Below are 23,811 nucleotides of genomic sequence, written 5' to 3'. Positions count from 1 at the left end.
CACCTGGACTCACTAAGGTTTCTCCCTGTAACACACACTCCCATTACTGTCCTAGGTAGTGAGACATCTTTAATTGTCCATGAATGAACGTTTAGACTTTTGGCTTTAACCACCAAAGACATATTCCCCCACAATGTACATCCAGACTAGTGAACAAAGGGCTTCCCAAAATCCACAGTATGTATAACAATGCGTTCTTCATACATTAACCTTCAGATCCCTTCAAAGAGTTAACTTTGTGCTGGCCAGGAGCTAAGGACACCTTCTCTCCAATCAGCAAAAGGAAGCCATTTGCAAAGCAATGTGCAAATAAGAAATTCTAAGGGCTGCTTTTTAAAAAATTTTTATTTATTGTTTTTGTTAATTCTCACCCAAGGATATTTTTTCCATTGATTTTTAGAAAGCGTGGAAGGTCGGGAGGGGGAGAGAGACAGAGAGAGAAACATCGATGTGTGCATCCACTGGTTGCCTCCCAACACGCTCTGACCAGGATGGGTTGAACCCGCAACCCAGGTACCTGCCCTTGACCAGGAATCGAACCCTCAACCTTTCAGTGCATGGGTTGACGCTCTAGCCACTTAGCTGCACCAGCCAGGGCCTAGGAGCTGCTTTTAAATGGCAATCACGGAATGAAGTTCCGCTTGAGATTCTGACCCTATGTCACCAACCGCCGTGGGGAAAGAGCAGGAACGCCTGCCACTGCGGAGGTGAGGACCCCGTGAAATAGCCTTCTGTAGATTTGGTCGTCAAGTAAAGCCACGATGGCGGGGACGGCACGGCAGCTAAGGGATTGTACACACCATGGTGCGGCTGGTGGAAGCCCAGTTACTATTGGCAAGAAAAGCCAGACAATTTAGAATGAGGATAGGAAATAAAGTTGGGCGGCGCTTTCGCCTTCTGCCTGCCAAGACTCATTCCGGCTGCCGTCGTTGCCCTGGGATACCAGGAGACGCCGCGTCCTGTGCGTCCTGTATCTATGGAGACGGCAACATGGCGGTGGTGTGAGATTTGAGCGTTGATCCTGGGAACCCACAGACCCAGCGACCCAGGGGGCGGCGCGAGTGGCCAGGGAAGGTATCTGCACCGGGAGACCGCCTCCTCCGGGAAGTGGCCCGGGGTCCCCTCCATCTCCTTCAGAGAGTTCCGTGGGACTGAGACTTGGGCGAGATCAATCAGACTGGGGATCCCGAAGAGAAAGGAGGAACAGCTCTAAGTAGATATTGCCCCTTCATTTTACCCATTTCTTCCTCCCTCAACTCTACACGACGACCTGCCTCTTTTTCCACTGGTCATCTTAGGAATATTTAGGTTGGAATTAGAAAATTAAGCAAGCTGATAATATATTTTTTAAAGCCCTTGAGATGAGGAAATTGGATTAAAAACACCACTTCCTTGCCCAGTGTGTTCACGATGATTGCAGGTGTGCCTTTTGGAAGAGTGGTGCAGGCTAGTGTGGAGGTTACCGTTGTTAATTATAGTAACAGAGGTTTATCTGGGGCTCTTTCAAATCCCCTATTTCATTTGAGCTTCACATCAAGTTTGTGAAATAGTTAGCAACACCCTCACTTTCCAGGCGAGGAGACTGAGGCTCTGGGACTTGGAGAAACTTGCCCACCGCAGATGAATCTAAGCAGATGCCGGAACCCAGCTTTCCTTGCTCCAGGACTAGTACCTAGGCCCTGGCCTGGACGAGTTTTCTGCCTCGCCCTCTCTCATCTTATCTATGCTGGGATGTTCCCTGTGTTGGCTGGAGACTTTTTCAGAGCCCCGAGGCAGGGTCTGTCTGTAGAAACCCCTGCAGTCACAGACATTAATGTGTCAGGGTAGAACTACAAAGCCATCCAGTAGGAGAAAAGCAATGGGACCCTTTTCTCTGTCTCCTCAGCTTGTATTTCTTTGATTCCATTTGAACGTGCACTTCACAGTTGAAGAAAGGGGCCTTGCCTCTCTTGTCCAGTGCCTAACAGGCACTCAGTAAATAAATGAATGAATGAATCTAAGATAGTCCCCTCCAGAGGGTTTGGAGATATTGCCAATTAGGAAAAACTGAATGAACAGAATTGTTTGCTCTGGATGGGTGGTGGGGATGGGATGAGAGAATGTCTGATGGAAGTGTGTACATTTCTAAAGGGTGATCATAAAATTGTTTACTAAAGCATAATATATTATAATAAGGAGCTTACAAACCTGAAAAAAGAAAATTTTAAACCAAATGAAAGACAATTCACATTTAATCATAAACTGTTTTAAGGGTTAAAGTACATATGAAGGCCTTACAACACTGCCTGGCACCTGGAAAGTTCTCAGTAAATATCAGTAGAAGTTTTTGTTAATTTTGATATTGTTATTCAAAGAGGTGGGGAAGGATACTGAGTTGTCTGCAAAATATACATATGTTCAAAAGGTATTAGATTGATGCTGTCCAATATGACAGCCACGCCTGGGTGTGTGCTGAAGGAAGAGGGACTTTGAGGAGATGGAACCACAGCCAGCTTGAGACATTTGTGTGTTCTCCTACAGCAGGGCCAAGCATCCTTCTGAGCATTTGGTGAAAGCTGTGGACACTCTCCCTGGAAAAGGCCACAGGCCCATACACATGATACTTTGTATATAATTTCCAGCTGCAGTTCATCCATAGATCCCTCTGCTTTAAAGGTTGATTCATTTATCCGTGGAAGGAGTCATTATTTCAGTGAGTGCTTACTTTAAACCTGGGCTACAGCCCTGGCGGGATTGGCTTAGAGTGTTGGCCTGAGGACTGAAGAGTCACGTGTTTGATTCCTGGTCAAGGGCACATAGCTGGGTTGTAGGTTCGATCCTTGAACCCGGCCATGTGGGAGACAACCAGTCGATGTGTCTCTCTCACATCCATGTTTCTCTCTCTCTCCCACCTCCCCCACTTTCCACTCTATCTAAAAATTAATGAAAAAAATATCCTCGGGTGAGGATTAACAAAACAACAACAACAACAAAAACCCTGGCCTCCAGGTTGCATACTGATAGAGGAAACCTAGAAGACGGAGAGCCCTCCTGTCTCATTTGCCTCTTTACTCCTATTCTTCTCCTCACAGGAAGCAAGACACATTCAGAGAAAAGAAATAGAGTAAAAGCCAGACAAAGGTAATGCATATAGGCCCGGCTGGTGTGGCTCAGTAAATTGAGTGTCGTCCCATGGACTGAGAGGTTCCAGTTCGATTCCTGGTCAGGGCACATGCCCAGGTTACAGGCTCGATCCCCAGGGTGGGGTGTGCAGGAGGCAGCCGATGACTGTTTCTATTTCTTTCCCTTCTTCTCTTTCTATTAATTAGTTTATTTTTTTTATCCTCACCCAAGGACATTTTTCCATTTTTTTGATCAGCTAGAGCAGGAGGGAGAGAGAGGAAGAGAGAGAGAGAGAGAAACATTAACGTGAAAGGGACACATCGAGTGGCTGCCACCCGCACGACCCAACCAGGGCCGGGGATAAACTGCAACCAAAGTACATGCCCTTAGTGGGAACCGAACCCGGGACTCTCTGGACCGCAGGCTGACACTCTAACCGCTGAGCCAAACCAGCCAGGGCACCTTCTTCTCTTTCTAAAAAAAATCAGTAAAAACATAAAAACAAAAAGGTAATATATATGCTTCAGTACCTCTCACTGGGGGCTTTTTAGAAAGTGCCAGTGTGGCCATGGAGGGTAGCGTCCCTCTTCCAAGTGCCTTTGCTGAACGTGAGTCTCTAGGCTCCCACGAAAAGGCCTGGATCTTATATTCGGGCTTGTTCCTTATGGTGTCACCTCACACCTGTTGCCAAAGCTGGGAAGCAGGCACTCCTCCACGGGCATGTAGAGTCTACTCCATCGGCCTCTCTTTTTCATGTCCCTCCTGACTCTCCTCTGGTCTCTTCCCAGCTCCAAACTGGCAGGAACCTCTGGCTCAGCCAGAGTGCTCCCCTTAAACTTGTGTCCCGGTGTTCATCCAGGCAGCTCCAAGCCCCATCGCAAGGACGAGGGACAACAGGGACTGCACCATGACCTCCAGATCATACCTGAGTACCAGCACAGTGGCCATTCCCACTATCGAGGGCAGCAGTGTTGCCATGAGCGCCTGCAGCAGCAGCGTCAGTGCCCGTGTGAGCACACGTGCGGGCAGATGGGGCAGGGTGCAGCAGGGGAGGGCTGGGGGAGGGGGGCCGTAGGGGTGGGTAGGACTCTGAAAGGACCTGACTCTCCTGTCTAACCCAGCACTAGACCCTGCAGAGAGGGAGCACCAAGCTGGCTGGAGTGGTGGTAGCAGTGAGTGACAGCGGGGGGAGGGTATAGGGGCATGTGAGTTGGAGGCAGATAGAGTAGCCAGGAGCTCTCTTTTCCTTCCGAAGTTTCTTCTTGTCATGCCCCTAGGACTCTGTGTTTAACCCATATTTGGATGTTGATTACTCTTTGAAGCTCTTAGAGTTCTCTCTATGTGACCGGGGTTCTCTCTAAGAGCAGGTTACTTCACTATCCCCTAGTTATGCATTAAATTCCTTGTTTCAAATACCCAGAATGGCTTCTGTTTTCCTAGTTGGACTTGACCAATGCACCAACGGATATTTTTTTTAAAATTGATTTTATAAGAGAGAGGAAGGGAGAGGGAGAGAGAGCTAGAAACATCGATGAGAGAGAACATCGATTGTCCGCCTCCTGCATGCCCCCACTGGGTACTGGGCCCACAACCTGGGCATGTGCCACAGGAATTGAACCAGCGACCTCTTGGTGCCTGGGTCAACGCTCAACCACTGAGCCACACCAGCTGGGCACCAACGGATATTTTTAATAAATCACCCTTGCTCACCCATGCCACCTTTACTCCATGGGCAGATTGGAAAGAAAATACTATATTGGCCAGCTGACACTCTGTAAATATTGACGCTGAGAGTGTAACTTCCAAGAGAGGAGGGATTTGTCAGTCTTGTTCACTGGTGCTGTCCTGGCACCTAGCTCCGTGTCTGGCTCAGAAGAGGTAGTCAACAAATACTTGTTGGACAGATGAATATAACCTCATGATATATAACAATATTAAAGCAGTCCTTGGGCAAAGATGCAATAGACTGATAATGAGTTGAGCCTTCACAGCAATGACTGTGGCAGAAAGAGACACCTGGTTCCTCCTCCTTCCACTTTGGCCCTCGGGGGTTTCCATTCCCCTCCCTCTTCAAACAGAGGAATTAGGGATCAGCCCATGAAAGAATTTCCCATTATAGATGGAAGCACTGGTACATGGTGCCTCTGGTGTCATCCGGAGTAGTGTTTGGAGTGGCCCCAAAGTCAGGGCATGGGGTAGGGTTGGTTGCAGGCAAATTGGCTCCTTCCTTTGCTCCATCAGCCAGTGGAGGGATGAGAGGGAATGGTGGAGTATCACTGTGGTCTGGAAGAGTGCCTGGGATAGGCCACTTCGGCTATAAGAGGCTTCTGCAGTGAAGGGGGAAGATGGGGAGGAAGAGGAGGAGAAGGCAGCATCCGGGAGTAGTGGTATGTGAGGGTTCACGGAGGCACAGCATAGGCCAACTAAGACTACTTAGTGTGCCGATGGAATGGCCAGATGAGGTGGTACGGGGAAGGCTTTAGGGGCAGGTCTCAGGGAATCTAGTTGGAAAATCATTCCAGTGATCTTGGAAGAGGTACCTGATTCCAAGGTCTGCCTACCCCTCACCTTCTCTCCCCAGACCATCCCCCAGGGTGAGGTGTGATTCATTAATTGTTGCAGGTGGAGAGATCTTTGCCTGTACCCTGGGTCTTTGAGTCCTATCCCAATAATTTGTCCTTCTGTCTGTCTGCCAACTGAACAGCCAACCAGCTCCATGGACATTCAGATGTGCTTCTCGAAGAAGCAGGACAAAGTGAAGAAGAGGGTCATCTGGGGCATCGAGGTGGCTGAGGAGCTGCTGTGGAAAGGCTGGGAGCTAGGGAAGGAGATCACCAAGAACCTGGTTCTGAAAAACCTATCCTTGAAAATCCAGAAGATGAAGTACAGGTATAAGTGTGAGGGTTCAGAGACCCATCTCCTGAGTCCTCAAGCTCCCAAAGCAAGCACTCTTTTTAAAAAATCTTTGAAAATGTCATATAAATTCAGAAGAGTATAGCCCTGGCTGGTTTGGCTCAGCGTTTAGAGTGTCAGCCCACAGACCAATGAGTCACAGGTTCGATTCCGGTCAAGGGCACGTACCTCGGTTGTGGTTTGTCCCAGCCCTGGTCGGGTCATGCGGGAGGCAACCAGTCGATGTGACTCTATCACATCGATGTTTATCTCGGTCTTTCTCTCTCCCTCCCTCCCACTCTATCTGATAATAAGTAGAAAAATATCCTCAGGTGAAGAATAAAAAAAAATTCAGAAGAGTGTATAAAACATGTACAGTTTGAAGAATTATCAAAAATGGAACCCATGCAACCAGGTTAGATAATAGAATAACAGTGGCCAAAGCTCATTTTCTCCCATTGTGTGTCCCTCCCCTATTGGAAGACCTCCCTTACCATAAAGGTAATCATTATCCTGTTTCATGATAATGATTTTCTTGCTTTTCTCAATGGATTTACCACCTATGTTTGTATCCCTAAATGATAGTTTAATTTTACCTTGTTTTGAACTTTATATAAGTGGAATAACACGATACACTTTTTAACACTTTTATTTTGCTCAGTTATGTTTGTGAGACCCATCCATGTGCAGCTATAGTTAGTTCATCCTTTTTCGTTGCAGTTTAATATTCTAATGTATGCTTATACAGTATTATAGTGTATTCATTCATTCTTTTGTTGAGGGACATTTGGGCTCTTTTCAGTTTGAGACTGTTATCATTCATGTATACTTTCTGGTTGCACAAGTATAGAGTTTTTCTTTTTTTTTTATCCTTGCCCCAGGACTTTTTTTTTTTTTTTTTTAATCTTCAGATAAAGCGGGAGGGAAAGAGGGAGGAAGAAAGAAACATCAATTTGAGAGAGACACATTGACTGGTTGCCCCTCACATAACTCCAACAGGGGCTGGGGACAAACTGCAACTGAGGTATGTGCCCTTAGTGGGAACCGAACCCGGGTCTCTCTGTTCCGTGGGCTGACGCTCCAACCACTGAGCCAAACCAGCCAGGACCAAGTATAGAGTATTTCTATGGTAGATACATAAGAGTAGAACTGCTGTGACTTAGAACATGTACATTTGCTTTTAGTAGATAAAGCCAAACTATTTTCCAAAATACTTGTATTGTTTATATTCCCACCAGCCACGTATGAGAGTTCCCATCCCTCCACATTTTTACCAACAATTGCTATTGTCAGGAAAACATTTTTTTTTGCTAATAATGGTAATTTGTTGTAGTTTTAAATTTGTATTTCCCTGATTACTAATACAGTTGTGTGTCTTTTCATACATTATTGACCATTTCATTTGTGAAATTCCTGTTTAAGTCTATGTGCCTATTTTTATTTATTTATTTATTTTAGAGTGGAAGGGAGAGAGAGATAGAAACATCTATGAGAGAACATCGATTGGCCGCCTCCTACATGTCCCCTGTTGGGGATTGGGCCCACAACCTGGGCATGTGCCCTGACCAGGAATCGAACCCGCGAGCTTTCGGTGTGTGGGTCAATGCTCAACCACTGAGCCACACCAGAGGGCTATTTTTTTTTTTATTAGGTTGTCTTTTTAATTATTTTATTTTTTAAATATGTTTTCATTTATTCAGAGAGAAAGAGGAAGGAAACAAGATAGAAACACTGATGTGAGAGAGAAACATCAACCGGCTGCCTCCTGCATGCCCCCCCCCCCCCCGGGGATTGAGCCCGCAACCAGGGCATGTGCCCTGACCGGGAATTGGACTGGTCACCTTTTGGTGCATGGGACGATGCTCAACCAACTGAGCCACACCAGTCGGGCAGACTGTTTTTTTTTAAATTTTTAATTTTTTTTCTTTATTGATTTTTAAAGAGAGAGGAAGGGAGAGGGAAAGAAAGAGAGAAACATTGATGAGAGAGAACATTGATTTGCCGCCTCTTACATGCCCTCCCACAACCTGGGCATGTACCCTGACGGAATCAAACCAGTGACCTCTTGGTGTTTGAGTTGATGCTCAACCACTAAGCCATACAGCCAGGCTAATATTTTTAAATTAAATGATCATTTGATTTGTAAAAAATTTGTTAATATGGTGGATTACATTGATTTTCTATGTTAAACCAACCATGTATCCCTAGAATAAGTCCAACTTGCTTATGATTGAGTATTTTTTCTATACATTGCTAAGGTCTTTTAGCTAATATTTTATTTATGGGTGATATTGGCCTGTAATTTTTTCATTCTTCTCCTGCCTTGGTCAGGTTATGATGGATTCATAGAATACGTTGGGGAGTATTTTCTCATTTTATGTTATTGGGAAGCTAAGGCTGGGATTATTTGTTACCCAGTGCTTGGTAGGACTTGTGAAGCCATCCAGCCTAGCATTTTCTTATGGGAAGATTTGACTACATATACAACTTATTTGATTATTTTAGTAAGGATGGCTGTAAAATTTATTGTTTAATTCTTAAGTTAGCTTGGTAAGTTATGCTTGCTTAGGAATGTAAACACATTCATATAAACTTTAACATTTTTTGGTACAGAGTTGTTGGCAGTATCATTTTCTTATTAATATTCTTAACGGCTGCAGTACCTACAGTTTGGACTCACCCTGGAGCTCTATTGCTCTGTCAAGGTCTCTGCTTGAAAAGGCATCCGCAGTACCTCTGTTCCCACCTTAGTTTCCCCAGCTGAGCACTCGGGGGTGGCAGCCTGCCCCAACCCTGTTCCCATGCCCGCCATGGGCATCCGATACAAGTACTGCCCCTCGCTCCTATATCTTTTTGGTTGGTGCTCTGACATCTGGAGTGAAGGTCTGTAACAAGAATAATAAGACAAGGGGGTCAGGTTCTCCTGTGAAAGAGCCCCTGGGTTTCCCCCTTTATGGTCTCAAGGACTCAAGTGCCCTTAGCTTTCTAGGGTCTTCCCTTGATCACGCTGCCCTGACCTTGAGTGCTTGTCTTCGGATTCTCTCCTGCAGGCCCCCCAAGACCAAGTTCTTCTTTACAGTTATTCCTCAGCCCATCCTCCTGAGCCCAGGCATAACCATCACGCTCCCCATCATCTTCCGGCCTCTGGAGAAGGTAAGGTCTACCCTGGCAAGCAGAGGGCAGTGAGGGACACGTGCACAGTGACCTTGGAACTGACAGGGCAACAAAGAGCCCCGACCGTGCACACATCCCACCAACTGTAGCAGAACTCTAGCTTGGGAAGCCCTGGAGAAGCTCAGACATTAAACTCATTAGATGGAGGGGTTTCCAGTTGGATGTTGGCTGTGCTACTATATTAGTCATCAGAAAGCCCCAGGTTCCTTGGCCTCTTCCTGCTCTCAAAATGTTCCCTCTAAATACTTTGTTCCCCGCAGAAGAGGCCCCATATCTCTGAGACTGAGACAGATAATCCACCCTCTCCAGAGAGACTGAGAGAGAAGGCCACAGCCTAGCCCACTGCTCAGTGGCGTGTTGGGGGGATGGCCAAGGGCTGGGGTCTGATGTATGGTCCCTGAGTACCACCCAGGTATCACTGACCAGGGACCGCCTCTATCCCCCTTCCCCAACACTGCAGAAGGAGTACATGGACCAGCTGTGGTTTGAGAAAGCAGAGGGGGTGTTCTGTGTGGACCTGAGGGCCACCCTGCCTTGCCACAGTCTGATCTGCCCACCATCCCTGCATTTGCCCATGTGTGCTGTGGGGGACACAGCTGAGGCCTGGTTCTGCCTGGACAATGTAGGGTGAGGCACACAGGTGGGGAGAGCAAACACTGAGGAGGGTACCTGGGAGAGGAAAGACCGGCTGTCTGGTGGGGAGAGGGGGGAGTCGAGGGTGCTACCCAGCATCTCCACCTTTCTAAAGCAGAGCAGTAAGCAGAATGAGCCCAGTGGCTCTGACTTGCCCCACCCTCCAGGGACCTGCCCACCTTCTTCACCTGGGAGTTCTCAAGCCCATTCCAGATGCTGCCCACCACAGGGCTGCTGGAGCCAGGTCAGGCTTGCCGGATCAAGGTGACCTTTCAGCCTCTTGTGGCTGCCATCCATGAAGTTCAGGCCACGTGCTGGTATGGCGGGGACAGCAAACAGAAGAGCAGCATCCAGCTGCAGGCTATAGGTGAGGCTCAGCCTCTCCCTTGTCCCCAGAGCCCACCTGCTGCACCTCCCTGGGTGTGTCCCCTGCCCCACCTTCTGCCCTGGCCTGGCCCCCACAGGACGTCTGCCAACTTCCCGCCCTCCCCCTATCCCTGCAGACTTTGCCTTTCCTCTGCCTTCCTTGCTGTCATAGGCCAGTGATTTTCTAGAGACACCTACCTTCTTCAAGGGGCTGTTCAGCTGGGGCCACAAAGGCCCTGGTGGGTTTTTCCCCAAGACCTGCCCCCCCATCCCCGATCTCTGCCCCAGCCAAATGTGCCCAGCTGCTGGTGAGCATAAAGCAGAAGCAGCCACAGGACCAGGATATTGAGGGCTTCCAGAAAGTACTGCACTTCGGCTCCGTGGCTGTGGGCCGCACCGCTGAGAGGCAAATCCAGCTACATAATCCGTCGGCGGTATGCATCCTGTGCTTGTGGGGCTGGGTGCTCCTGAAGCCCACCCCTCTCTAAATGCCCCCTATTTTCCACACCTTGGGCTCCAAGCCTCACATAACCCATTCTATTATACACATATGTGTCAACAGGTGTCCCCTCTCCTCTCAGCTGGGGGGCTGTGCTGAGGTATTCCCCGATCCTCCAGATCAATCCCAAGAGCAGCCCCAGGACTGTCCTGACCCCAGAACCACAGCTAGCCTTACGGTACATTTGTCCGGGGGAAGTTCCCCTCTGGTCCATCCCAGTACAGGGCACACAGCTTGGCCCCTTTCTTACTCCTGCTGGAGGTAGAGTTGCCATGCCCAAAGCTGACAAGTGAGGCACAGGCTGGATGCCAACTGCCTTCACCCCCTTGGCTAGGCACCTTGGTAATGACAGACTGCCCCACCCTGTGACCTGACTGCTCCTGTTCTCACGTGTGCCCCCCAGGTGAGTGCCCCCTTCAAGATTGAAGTGGTCCCAGACATGCTGATCAAAGACCAGGCCTTCTCATGCCCCACGGCCTATGGCACCGTGCCCCCAAGAGGGAAGAAATATGTGTCGGTGTTTTTCCACCCGGAGACCTTGGACGTCAGAACTGTGGACTACTTCTCTGTTATGCCCTCTGGCAGTGCCTCCCAAACCCTGCTTAAAGTCGTTGGTTTCTGCAGAGGTACTGGCAACCCAGGACTTCTCGGGACAGAAGCAGCCCATGCTTAGGGTGGGGAAATGCTCCTTGCCTCCTGAGAGCTGGGTGCCTCCTTGCCCTTCAGCCTTGGTGTCTGCTGCCCCCTGGTGGGCTCAGTGAGGAATCAGTTGAGGACACCTGATCCTGTGCCTGCCTTCACTCCTGGTGACTTGGAGGTCTGCCCAGGCTGCTGGGGCTCCCAGCCCTTCCAGCCTGGCCTCTGTCTCCAGGCAGCACCACCTCCTATCAATGGGACCCTTCCTGAGACACCCTTGGGGAGGCTGATACTCTAGCCCCACCCAGGTAGCAGGGCCCACTCACAGGGACCCCATCTCCTATGCCCAGGTCCTGATGTGTCCCTGCAGCACTACTGCATCAACTTCAGCTGGGTCAACCTCGGAGAGCGCCCAGAGCTGTCCCTGGGGATTGAGAACAAATCGGACTGCACGGCCCACTTCCAGTTTGCCATTGACTGCCAGGAGAGTGTCTTCAGCATCCGACCTACCTTCGGGACCCTGGTGGGCAAGGCCCGCATGACCCTGCTCTGTGCCTTCCAGCCCACTCACCCCATCATCTACTTTCGGCGAGTGGCCTGTCTCATCCACCACCAGGTGAGTGGTAGGGGAGGGGTCGAGGGGGGGGCTTCCCTGGGAGCTGGAGGGGCCACTCTGAGGCCCAGTGATGAAGACAGTGCTTGGTGCTCACCTCTGTATTCTGGAACTTCTGGGGCTGTGTCTGCCCGGATCATCTCCTCCAGGGCCCCAGCCTGGGTTTTGGAGCCACAGCGTGGCCAGGACCACACCAAGTGCACTGAGCCACGTGGGTGTGCCCACTTTGCCCTGACTGCTCCGGGCCAGGGACTTTGCTGCTGCTGTTGCTAGGGAGAGGGGGGATGGACCTCACCCCACAGAGCATGTGCAGGACCAAGAGCTTTAAAATGAGCACCCAAACACACGCTCCTGGCAAGCTCACTCAAACTGTGCCCTGACCAACTGATGCCTTGCAGTGGGTGGGGGCTGAAATCTAGCCTCACATGGACAAATGTCACAGGAGCCGCTGTTCCTGGACCTGATTGGGACCTGTCACTCAGACAGCACCAAGCCAGCCATCCTGAGGCCTCAGCACCTCACTTGGTACCGCACACACCTGGTGAGGGGCCTGGCACTCTACCCCCCTGACATCCTGGGCCTCATGCTGAGCGAGAAGAAGCTGGAGCAGGACAAGAACGGCGCTCTTGTGATTCCCCCAGAGGTTCGATGGACCCCACTGGGCACTGGGGGGCAGGACACCCTCCCAGGTTTATGCCCCCTACTCTAGCAATTCTTGGGAAGTCCCGTGCCCCCAGAGTGCTGTGGGGTGACCTGTTTAGAGCTCTTACAGCTTTTTCCAGAAAGGAATATACAGATGAAGGGCATGCAGGAGGAATGGCAGCTGGGCCTCCACCCACCTGTTCTTCCCACCAGGACCCGGAGGACAGGCCAGCCCTGCAGTATCCCATCATCCCCCCCATGACTGAGTACTTCTTTGATGGCACCAGAGACGTGGCCATCTTCCCCCCACCTGTCAGCCTGGAGCCTGGCGAGGTGGATTTCGGTGCCTGCCCCGGGCCTGAGGGTCCCAGCCCTGTTCCACTGTGCCTAATGAACCACACCAAGGGCAAGATCACTGTGGTCTGGACACGCAGGTCTGACTGCCCCTTCTGGGTGACCCCAGAAACCTGCGATGTGCCCCCGCTCAAGTCCACGGCCATGCGCCTGCACTTCCAGCCGCCCCACCCAAGTGGCCTCTACGCCGTGGAGCTTGAAGCCTTCGCTGTCTACAAGGTGTGTGCAGGCAGGCAGGGCGGGGAGGCAGGTTCTCTGTCCCGGAACCTGAATGGCGGGTTGGGGTCCGAGGAGGTGACAGAGGGCTGCCACAGGGTCCATCCTCTCCGTGCCTTCTCCTGTCTTCTTGACTGGACAGCAGCCTGACTGGTTTGTCCCTTGGCTGAGGGGCTTCTTGGCCCGTCTGATTATGTCTCAGTCCTGTGTGGCCTCCTACCCGCTCCAGAGGGGAGAACTCAGCTGGGGTCCAGCCCTTGGGGAGATTTTGGTGGACGAGGAGTAGCTCCGTGGGCTCCTGGCTTCTCTTCTAGACCCGAACTAGGAAGTAGTCCCTCTAGAAGAGCCATGGGCAGGAACCAGGTAATTAGATGGGGGGGGGGGGGGCTTCTAGCCCAGCTTCCCTTGGCCAGGAAGGAGGAGCACAGGTGACAGCAGCCCGGCCGCAGTCCCAGGCACACATCATTCCCTCATATCCAGCCGGTCCTGCCCTTTACTTCTCCCTTCTCAGCTCTGCCCCCTGCTTCCTCTTCCAGTGTCTGGGTACTGGGGTCGCGAGAAAAGCTGAGTCAAGATTAGAGTCCCTTACCAGCCATGTGACCTTGGGCAAGTCCCTTAATGTCTCTGAGCCCTGGTCTTTCCATCCGTTCCTTGGGGTCATGTCCAAACTTTCAAGAAGGCTCTCTAAAGCTGAGTCTTTAATTGCCTCCATTCTAATATCTTGGCAGTAGAATGTGGAGGTCTGTAGAAATGAGGCTGTGGACACCTGCCGTGGCCAGCCCGTCAGGTTTTCAGGCTACATGCCTAGCCCTGCGCTGTCCGATTCGGCCGCCGCCGGCCACAGGTGGCCTCCAAGCACTTGAAATGTGGCCAGTCCAAGCTGAGATGTGCTCTAAGGCTAAAAGACACTCTGGATTCCGAAGACTTAGCACAATAAGAATGTAAAATAGCTCGCAAATCATATATATTGATTATATGTTGAAATAAGATTTTAGATTTATTGGGTTAAATAAAACAAAATTGAAATTAAGTTCATATGTTTCACTTTATTAATGTGGCTACTAGGACCTTTAAAATTACGTCTGTGGCTCACATTTGTGGTTCTTGTGATGTTTCTATTGGCCATCGCTTCTCTAGGCACATTTCCCCAGGATGTCCCAGGGCTGCTGAGGATTAGAGTGTTTGCTGAGCGCTCAGTGTGGGGAGCCAGGCGCACAGTGGGAGGGGCTGCCGATGTCTGCACTGTCTTCCCAGGGAGCCCCTCCCTCTGTGCCCCATGTAGCACTCCTGCAGTACAGGGGGCAGGCTGGGGTGCTGCACAGGGTCAGACACAGGACTCTGAGCTCGCCCGTGGGTTGGACGCCTCTGCAGGTCCTGCAGAACTTCAGTAATATCGAGGAGGACTGCACCGTGTGCCCGTCCTGGTGCCTGACACTCCGGGCACGAGGCCACAGCTATCGTGCTGCCTTGGAGCACCACATCCCCCAGTATTCCCTGGAGGTCCCCAAGGTGAGCATGGCCCAGCAGCAGGGGGAGGTGGGACAGGAGAGCCTGGCTTCTGCCTTGGCCTGCAGACCCCCTCCCTTCTCTGATGCTCTGAGAAGCGCATCCCAGCACCTCCCTGGCTGTCCCAGCCTCCCCACTCTCAGCCCCTGGGGCTCTGGGCCAGTAGAGGACTCTCCTAGGCCACAGCCCTGGAACCGGGGACAGTCTGGGGCTTGGACAGCTGGTTCCTGCCCGCTCCATCTGAAATACTTCCCCATCCTCTCACACCCGGGTTAAAACTCTCCAGATCTTTCATTTGTCTGCGGCCTGTTTACTGAACCTGTTGGGGGTAGGACCACCACAGCATGAACCCCTGCCTGTGGGGATCACCCAGGCCTGCATGGGCCACAGAGCCAGCCCCTTGGCTTAGCTCCTTCCTCGGGGAGTCATACTTCCCAGGCCTTTCCTCTCTGAGCAGCAGGATGACATAGGACTTGGCCCTGGAGCCAGACAGCCATGTTCCAATTCTGGTTTCTCTTTCAATGCCGTGGCCAGATGTTCATCCATCCTCACTACCCTCATATCTCCACTGTTGGAGAGTGAGCTGGGGTGTTCCTGCTCCTCCCTGCAGCTACTCTTCTGCAGAGGGGCACCCCTCCCCATGGTCCTCCCTGACTGCACAGGGTTTCCCTTGGCCAGTTCCTTCGGGTGGCACGTGGCCTTTGTTGCCATAGAGCACATGCTGGGCCCGTGCGTGTCGCGACCCCGCTGCCTCACGCAATGTGCTTGGTGCCCAGCGGGCACCTTGGTCAGCGACCTTGGGCCTGTGTTTTGCGGCCTGCTCAGCTCTTAGGATGTGCTGACCACACCCTTGATGCTTAAGGAGTGTTTGGAAGCTGGGATTGCTGGGCCTTTCACTTTCTCAAAGCGGGGTTCCCCTTGGCCACCTATAGGAGAACCATCTAGAAGGAGCTGCTTACCCCAGAGCTTCTAGACGAGGATCTCTGAAAGTGGGTTCTCCAAAAGATGATTTGAGAGCACCCTAAAATGAAAGAATTTCTCCTTAACCTTGAGGAGGGGTCTGGAAGGCTTGAGTTTTCTGGGGCCAGTTCTCACGGTGACTTCATCTCCCTGTCTGGAGGTCTCTGGAGGACGGAAGCATTTTTTGGTGCCAAGCTGTGGCCTCCCTCCATCCCCGGCTCCCAGGAAAGTGTCTGGGACGTGTGGAGGCCTCTTGGATCCCCTTGGAGATAGCCCTACCCAAGCCCACGCAGACTTGCCTGAGTGTGTGCCAGGGGTGGGAGGGCGTGTAGATCTGAGCATGGGTCCCTCTTCTCTTGCACCCCAGCTATTTCCTGCAGTGTCTCCCAGTGAGCCCTCCTACTGCAGCCTGCTCCTGACCAACAAAGGCTCCATGCTGCTGACCTTCAACCTGGCCCCCAGAGGCAGCTCAGACCTCTCCCTGCGGCCCAGCTCAGGCCTCGTGGCCCCTGGGGCCCACCACATCTCCCTCATCTGCACCTGCCCCCGGGGCAACTCCTGGAAGCAGCACACTTTTTACTTGCAGTTCAATTTTTGCCCTCAGTACCTCAAGGTAGGAGGCAGGGGTGGTGGACCCATATCTGGCCCATGAAATGGTCTGTACATCCTCTCTCAGTCCCTGAACTCTTCCCGAGAGCCACCTCCTGAGTCAATCCCGAAGGTGCCTGCCTTGACAGAAGGTGCCCAGGCTGATGGAGGGCCTTGTGCGGCTTTCTCCAAGAGGGAAGAGCTGCCCACCCATGGCTTTCTGGGCATTCAGGGGATCCCGGGCTATGGGATGAGGCCATGGTACTGCCCTCTCTTCTCTGGCCCCAGGAGGTGAGCATGCAGAGCCGGGAGGAGCCACTGCAGCTGAAGCTGGACACCTACAAAAACGTTTTCTTCAAGCCCACCCAGGTGGGCTTCTCCTCCACCAGCCTCTTCACCTTCTCCAACCCCTCACGTCTGCCCCTGGAGTTTGAGTGGAGGATCTCCCAGCAGTACCAACGGATGCTGGCCGTCCAGCCTGCCAGGGGGCTTATCCAACCCAACGAGAGCCTTGTGAGTTCCCTGCCCCACTGCCGAGGGCCAGGGGACAGGGTACCGCCATCCTCACCCCTACCACCTCTCAGGGGCCAGGCTTACTATGTGCCCCCCCACTCAATCCATGATCACCCCCCACCCCAGTCTTATGAGCAGGTGTGATAGTTATCACTTCCCATTTTACAAAAAAGAATGAAGACTTAGAGAAGAAAAATCCATTTCTAAGATTAGAAATTAGGAGGTGCAGAGCTGGCCTCACAGCAGGGTTTCTGATACCACTGCCCAGAGGCGAGTCCACCCTTCACCCATGGTCCCCAGACTATGCGATTACAGGGGGGGGCACCTGGATTTGGGGTCAGGGGGTGACTGTCTTTGGGAGTGAGGAGAGGGACTCCTAGTGGTCCCAGTGGCTGTCTGAAGGGGAACACAGGCTGAGATCCAAACTAGCAGATCCCCGTCCTGGTCTAGGACCTTACAGACTGGTTGGGAGGCTAAACAGGCCACAAACCACCAACACACGGTAGGGGTAGTGACCGGCGAGGCGAGAGACCACAGACTCTGGAGGCAGCCTAACAGCGCACCCCCAGCTCCCACTGAGCGCCCTCACCAGCTATGTGACTTTGGGCAGGTTACCCAGTTCTCTGAGTCTCCAGCTTCTATCAGAAAATGAAGCACTAAAATAGCACCATTTCCTGGGAGGGGACAAAGGATTCAGAGGCTTAGGGAAGGAACATAATATACAACGTATGTAAGGTAAACACTCAGAAAGGGTTCCCATAGCTTGATACCTTGCGATGGGACCTCAGCCAGGAGTCTGGGCAGGGGGTTTCCACGATCCCACACAGGGAGAATCTCTGTGACTGCAGACGCTGACGTGGACCTTCAGCCCCCTGGAGGAGACCAAGTACCTGTTCCGAGTGGGGGTCTGTGTCTGGGAAGCCAACCTGCCCCCAAACGTCAAGCCCCCCCGCACCACCCACTACATGATCCGGCTGGTGGGCATGGGCATCACCAGCACCCTCTCTGTGAGTGAGAGAATCCTGGAAGGTTGGGGTGGGGTGGGGTGCTGGGGGCCAGAGCATAGGCCAAGGCACCCCAGGAGACCCGACTCTGAGAGGGCAGCGGATGGGAGCCCTCTGGCCCTGGACCTTCTTTTCCTTGGGGATTCTCTAGGGCCGGGGGTGGGAAAGCCAGGGCCCCCGCTGGCTGACTCTGGCCCTCAGGCGAAGGAGAAGGAGCTGGACTTTGGGAACGTGGTGGTGAACAGCAACCAGTCCAGGTGGCTGGTGCTCCTGAACGAAGGCAACTGCACCCTTGACTATCGCCTGTTCCTGGAGCAGAGCAGCCCTGAGGGTGTGAGCAGCGGCCCTCCCGGTACTGGGCCTGGCTGGGGCTGGGGCCGGGGGGACGGGCACTGGTTAAGGTCAGTTCATCAGACCAAGGTCTGTGGGCAGGCAGAGCAGAGCTTAAAACTTGGTGCTTCTACTTTCTAGATGTATGGCCTTGGGCTGGCCCCCTCTGAGCCTCAGCTTCCTCATCTGTAAAATGGGGCTACTGGAGGCACCTACCTCACAGGCTGCTAGGTGGGGCAAAGTGTTTAGCAGGTGCCAATGACACAAAGACAGGTCCCTTCTGTCTCGGTCTGGGAGGAGGGCTCTGCTCCTGATTTTCTGGCTCAGAGCCTACTCCGTAGCCAGTGTTATGCCAGCCCCAGGGAGGATATCTGGAGAGGAACAGGCGGGGGTGGGGCAAGGCCTTTCTGGCCTGCACTGAAGGCCCTGTGCCCTTGACCCCTCCCGGGTCACCCCTGAGCAGCTTTTCAGCTGGAGCGCACAGAGGGGAGCATTCCACCCCGCTCCCAGGACACCATCTGCCTGACTGCCCGTCCCAGCCACCGGTCCCAGTACTCCTGGACCGTCAGCTACTCTCTCGTCTCCCACAGAGGTACGTGGGCCACCTGATGGAGTCAGTGCCTGGAGGAATGGGGGCGGGCTGTGTGAGCAGGACTTGGGGTGGGGTGCGGAGGCAGAGCTAGCAGAATGAGTGTGAGTGTGCTAGGGTGTGCTTTTGGGTGACTGGTGTGTGTGCCCCGTACCAACCACCTGTCTGTGTGGGTGTCCACGTTTGCGGTGCTGAGCTATGGAGGGCTCGAAGCGAAGAGTTTAGTGCTGTGCTGATTTACTGTGGGATCGCAGCCAAACCCTTAGCTGTCCTGGACCTCAGGCCCTCCTCGGGGAATGGTGTTCCCAGCCTGCCTGGGGGCCACAGGGTGGCGTCTGGAGCAGCCCAGAGGAGTGGCCCAGAGTGTGGACTCCAGCCAGACTGCCCAGGACTGGCTCCTGGCTCCTGGGCTTATTAACTATGTAACCTTAGCAGGTTGTGTAACCTCCCTCTGCCTCCGTTTCCACATCTGTGAAATGGGGATAATAACAGGGCACAGGCAAGAAAACATAAAGAAGTACTGATACAGGTTACCACGTGGAAGGACCTTGAAAACACTATGTCGAATGAAAGAATCCAATCCCAAAAAGCCGCACGGTGTATGATTCCATGTATGTGACGCCCAGAATGGGCAAGTCCCTAGAAACAGAAAGCAGATTAGGGGTTACCACGGGTGGAGGGAGGGGACAGTGGGAGTGACAGCTCCTGGGTTTCTTTTGAGGTGATAAAATGTTCTAAAATTAGAGAGCGGTGATGCTTGCACAGCTCTGAAATAGAGGAAACACTGAATTGTGTGTGTTAAACGGTTACGCTTATGTGTATAAAGTATGTTCAGTAAAGGTGTTAGTAAGAATTGGTTTGAGCACAAGTGTGGTGCACATCAAGTGCAGTGGTCTGTGTGGAGCACTGGGGCCTGCGCCTCATACGTGGTATCACCAGGCAAGGGCTGGCTGTCCCCGTCTGGGAGAATGTCCCACAGCCTGGGAGACATCTGCGGCTCCCGACAAGGTCCTAGGGCAGTTTGCCCAGAGGTCCTGCCCACCCCTCCCCCAGGGGTGGCAGGTGAGCCTCTCCTGTCATCCACATCCTTACCCCCAGATAACAAGGTTGGGGAGAAGCAGGAGTTGTGCCGCGTCTTCCTGATGGCCGTGTACCCCTTACTCTCCGTCCTGGATGTCTGTTCCATGGGTAGCGCTCAGGGCATCACCCGGAGGCACCTGTGGCACCTCTTCTCCCTGGACATGCTCAACAGTTACTTGGAGCGCGACCCCACCCCCCAGGAGCTCACCTACAAGGTGCCCACCCGGCATAGGTGAGCCAAGCCTGGGAGAGGGGCAGGGCCTTTTGGGGATGTCCTTAGAGCTTTCTGTCCACACTCCAGCACCAGGCCCCTCCAAGAATGGCTCCCTATCTCTCCCCCCAAATTTTGCCCACCCCTGGAGGGGCCTGGAGAAGGCAGGGATTGGCTTGACCACTCTGCCCAAGTGGCAGAGTCTCTAATTCCCACCTGAGGAAGATGAGTGCCAAGCCACCCCCTGGAGGGCCCCACCCTGTCCTATCCCTGACTCTGAGCCCATGTCTCTGCCCTATACAGCACAAGTCAGATCCCCCCCATCTTCACCCCTCTGAAACTCGACTTCAATTTTGGGGCAGCGCCAATAGAGGCCCCACCCTCTGTGGTGCTCCTGGCCCTGAAGAACAGTGGAGTGGTGCCCCTGGACTGGTATGGCTGAATCGAAGGGGGTGGCTGGGGGCCTGGGAGGCAGATGCTGGAGGCCCTCACTTGCTGGTGGTAGACCTGGCTGTCTGGTGTCTGTGAAAGCGGGTACCCCCTTGGTGGGGTGTGGAGGCCAGGGTGGGCCTGGGGTCGCCCAGCAGAACGCAGGACCTGTCACTGGCTGAGACATGTCAGCAGGCTCAGCAGTGGTGGAATGACCCTGCTGGAGACGGGCGCTGTCGTCTGGGTAAGTGAATGAGAGGTGTCCACTGAGCAGGCGCTACATCCAGGCAGTGTGCTTCACAAGCTTTTCCCTCCAAGCCCACACTGACCGTGTGAAAAAGTCCTCTGCTGACTCCTTCTCAGGCGGGAGGTGAGGACTCGGCAGAGCCAGGTTTAAACCCAGATTTGCCCAACTCCAGAGCCCCCACCTACACTGGCTTCTCAGCAAGCCTTCGAACTGCTCTTGTGTACCAGGCACCGTGCTGGGCACTGGGCAGCCCTAGCAGAGCCCCAGCCAGTGGGAACAGCCTGCGTGGGGGAGTAAAGTGTTTCACAGTGGGGTGGGGTGGGGAGAAGGACAGGGATCTGCTCCCATGGCGGTGTCAGGGAGGAAGGTGTGACTGAGTGGAGCCACAGGGCTGCGGGGAGGGGGAGGGCCCGTGTGGGGAGGGTGAGGGCCCGGTGCGGGGAGGGTGAGGGCCCGGTGTGGGGAGGGTGAGGGCCCGGTTCGGGGAGGGTGAGGGCCCGGTGTGGGGAGGGGGAGGGCCCGTGTGGGGAGGGTGAGGGCTGGCTGCGGGGAGGATGAGGGCTGGCTGCGGGGAGGATGAGGGCTGGCTGCGGGGAGGGGGAGGGCCCGTGTGGGGAGGGTGAGGGCCCGTGTGGGGAGGGTGAGGGCCCGTGTGGGGGAGGGGAGGGCCTGGTGTGGGGAGGGGGAGGGCCCGGTGCGGGGAGGGGGAGGACCCGTGTGGGGAGGGTGAGGGCCCGGTGCGGGGAGGGGGAGGGCCCGTGTGGGGAGGGTGAGGGCCCGGTGTGGGGAGGGTGAGGGCCCGGTGTGGGGAGGGGGAGGGCCCGGTGTGGGGAGGGGGAGGGCCCGTGTGGGGAGGGGGAGGGCCCAGTGCGGGGGAGGGGGAGGGCCCGTGTGGGGAGGGGGAGGGCCCGGTGTGGGGAGGGGGAGGGCCCGGTGTGGGGAGGGGGAGGACCGCCGTGGGGAGGGTGAGGGCCCGGTGCGGGGAGGGTGAGGGCCGGTGGTGGGGGGAGGGCGAGGGCCGGGTGTGGGAGGGGAGGGGCCGTGTGGGGAGGGTGAGGGCCGGTGTGGGGAGGGGGAGGGCCCGGTGTGGGGAGGGGGAGGGCCCGTGTGGGGAGGGTGAGGGCCCGGTGTGGGGAGGGGGAGGGCCCGTGTGGGGAGGGTGAGGGCCCGGTGCGGGGAGGGTGAGGGCCCAGTGCGGGGGAGGGGGAGGGCCCGTGTGGGGAGGGGGAGGGCCCGGTGTGGGGAGGGGGAGGGCCTGGTGTGGGGAGGGGGAGGGCCGGCTGCGGGGCAGGCTGCACCTCTCTAGTAACCTGGGGCCCAGGCCCGAGACCTGAGCCTGCCACACTTGGCCCTTCCTGTGCTTGGCTTTCCTCACCCTGGGGCCCCAGGCCCGGGCTCGTGCCCAGTAAACATCCCGTTTCCATGCCAAGGCTTTTCTGGTTCTTCCTCCCTGTCTCTGCCACGCGCCTTGATTTCCTAGTAAACTTCCTTTTGATGACTTCCAACTTTCCTTGGCTGCACAGAGGTGAGAGAGAAGTGTCCCATCTGGGTCAGACGGGAGAGAGAGCCAGGAGTCCAACCTGGGCATGGCGGTGGGTGGGTGAGATGGAAAATATGCAGGCAGCGGCATGCGGGACCTCAGGAACCCTCCTGCCTGAGCAGAGAGTCTTGGGGGGGGCTGCATCATCAGGGGTGCAATGGCTGCTCTGACTCCCTGGCTTATCCCCCCACTCTCTGTGCTGGGGAAGCTGGCTCAGTAGGCAGCTCTTGTCTGAGAAGGGCTGGGACTGTGAGTAACTGAAGGCTGCAGCCCTGAATGACTTAGGGAGCTTGGCAGGCAGGGCGGCCGGCCTGATGGGGAAGGCCCAGGGCCCGCCTTGAGCTCCGTGTTCGCCATTCACTGGCTCTTTAGTGGCTGGGAGCCAGGTCCTACAGGGCCCGGGGGCGGGGGCAGGAAAGGCGGCTGGCCTGTGTCCTGGCACAGGGCACGATATTTTGGTGGATCGTGTGTGCGTGTGTGTTTGTGTAGGAGCAAGCCAGCTCACACTCTCCATGGAGAGGGTCCAGGTTGCTGGAAACCGAGGCGAGAGGAAACCCAGGCAGAGTGCCCGCCGAGCGGGGCCCATCCATCAGGAGATCATTTGAGGTTCAGGAAGGCAGTCTGTGCTTCTTCCAGGATTCCAAGCACAGGGAACCGTCCTTGGATGGCTCGGCTCTCCTAGGCTTTTTGTGTGCTGTATTTCCTTTCCCTTCCTTAGAAGGCTATTTTTGAAAATTCTAGCTGGTCTCTGCTGAGTTTATAAAGAATAAACTGAAGGTTTTATTCCTGCCAAGACCAGCAAGAAGCGGGGAGTGTGGACTTGGCCTGGAGGCAGCAGCAGGCAGGACAGATGGAGTGAGAACCCCAAGGATGAGGAGAGTAGGGGGGAAACAGGGAGCCACACCGCTGCCCACTCCCTTCAAGCCTTCTTCTCTGCGCCTCACCTCTGCGCTTGGCCGAGATGTGGGGCCTTGCGTTAAGGGGAGATTCCTTGGGGGCTGGTGAACACGGCTCGCTCCCGCGTGCACGCATGAAGCCACTGGCTGCATCTTTACTGGGGCCTCCCAGGTGTGGGCTCCAGGCTGCCCTCAGAGCAGAAGCGCAGGTGCGGCAGGGCTCTCTGGGCAGAGACAAGCCTTTGGTGCAGGGTGACATGTGCTATGAAAGACCCGTGGGCATCCCTGGAGGTCACGTCACCCCATTTGGGACGTGGGTAGGGGCCACCACTAAGCCAGGCCTGCAGCCTCCAGAAAGAGGCAGAGAGGCTGCGCAGAACCTCCCGATAGAGCACCCGGCTGCGCGTGGTGAGAGGGCAGCGCCAGTGACTGGAGCGTTGGGAGGGAGGGAGGAGAGGGCCTCGGATGTGGCTGGGTCACCCGACATGGCCCACGGTCTAGGCCTTAGGATTCTTCTCCTGAGGATTTGGACTTATTTCTGAGAGCTTCGATGCCATGTGAACGGCAATGAAGGGCAAAGACATCAGCTTTCAAGGCCTGTCACTCTGGTCTGGGTTGCAGAGAGAAAAATGGATTCATGGCTTGAGGCAGGGGAACAGGCTCTGCAGTCCCCAGGTGGGGGAGCCCACATGGTAGGGAAAGGGGGACAGGGATCATTTGGAGGGAGACTGGGTGAGGAAAACGGAGATGTTGAAACTATCTAGACGACCCCAAAATAGCAAGATCTCCCC

At 54.4% G+C, this 23,811-nt stretch overlaps 1 protein-coding gene across 1 annotated transcript in view; it reads left to right on the top strand.

Moving 5' to 3' along the window:
* Nucleotides 1-761: 761 nt before the first annotated feature.
* The window catches only part of CFAP65 (cilia and flagella associated protein 65), a 35,209-nt gene continuing 12,159 nt past the window's right edge, over nt 762-23,811 (top strand). Inside the window, 20 exon segments of the mRNA XM_036253356.1 lie at nt 762-804; nt 2,989-3,074; nt 3,962-4,111; nt 5,807-5,991; nt 9,045-9,147; nt 9,629-9,795; nt 9,969-10,168; nt 10,456-10,601; nt 11,070-11,292; nt 11,653-11,918; nt 12,358-12,558; nt 12,771-13,130; nt 14,499-14,636; nt 15,961-16,206; nt 16,470-16,694; nt 17,543-17,701; nt 17,900-18,050; nt 18,492-18,620; nt 19,716-19,929; nt 20,212-20,340. Of these exon segments, the coding sequence (XP_036109249.1) occupies nt 762-804; nt 2,989-3,074; nt 3,962-4,111; nt 5,807-5,991; nt 9,045-9,147; nt 9,629-9,795; nt 9,969-10,168; nt 10,456-10,601; nt 11,070-11,292; nt 11,653-11,918; nt 12,358-12,558; nt 12,771-13,130; nt 14,499-14,636; nt 15,961-16,206; nt 16,470-16,694; nt 17,543-17,701; nt 17,900-18,050; nt 18,492-18,620; nt 19,716-19,929; nt 20,212-20,340 (3,521 nt within the window).

Source organism: Molossus molossus, unplaced genomic scaffold, assembly GCF_014108415.1.
Source record: "Molossus molossus isolate mMolMol1 unplaced genomic scaffold, mMolMol1.p scaffold_m16_p_11, whole genome shotgun sequence".
Lineage (NCBI taxonomy): Eukaryota > Metazoa > Chordata > Mammalia > Chiroptera > Molossidae > Molossus > Molossus molossus.
This window is presented reverse-complemented; position numbering and strand designations above follow the sequence as displayed.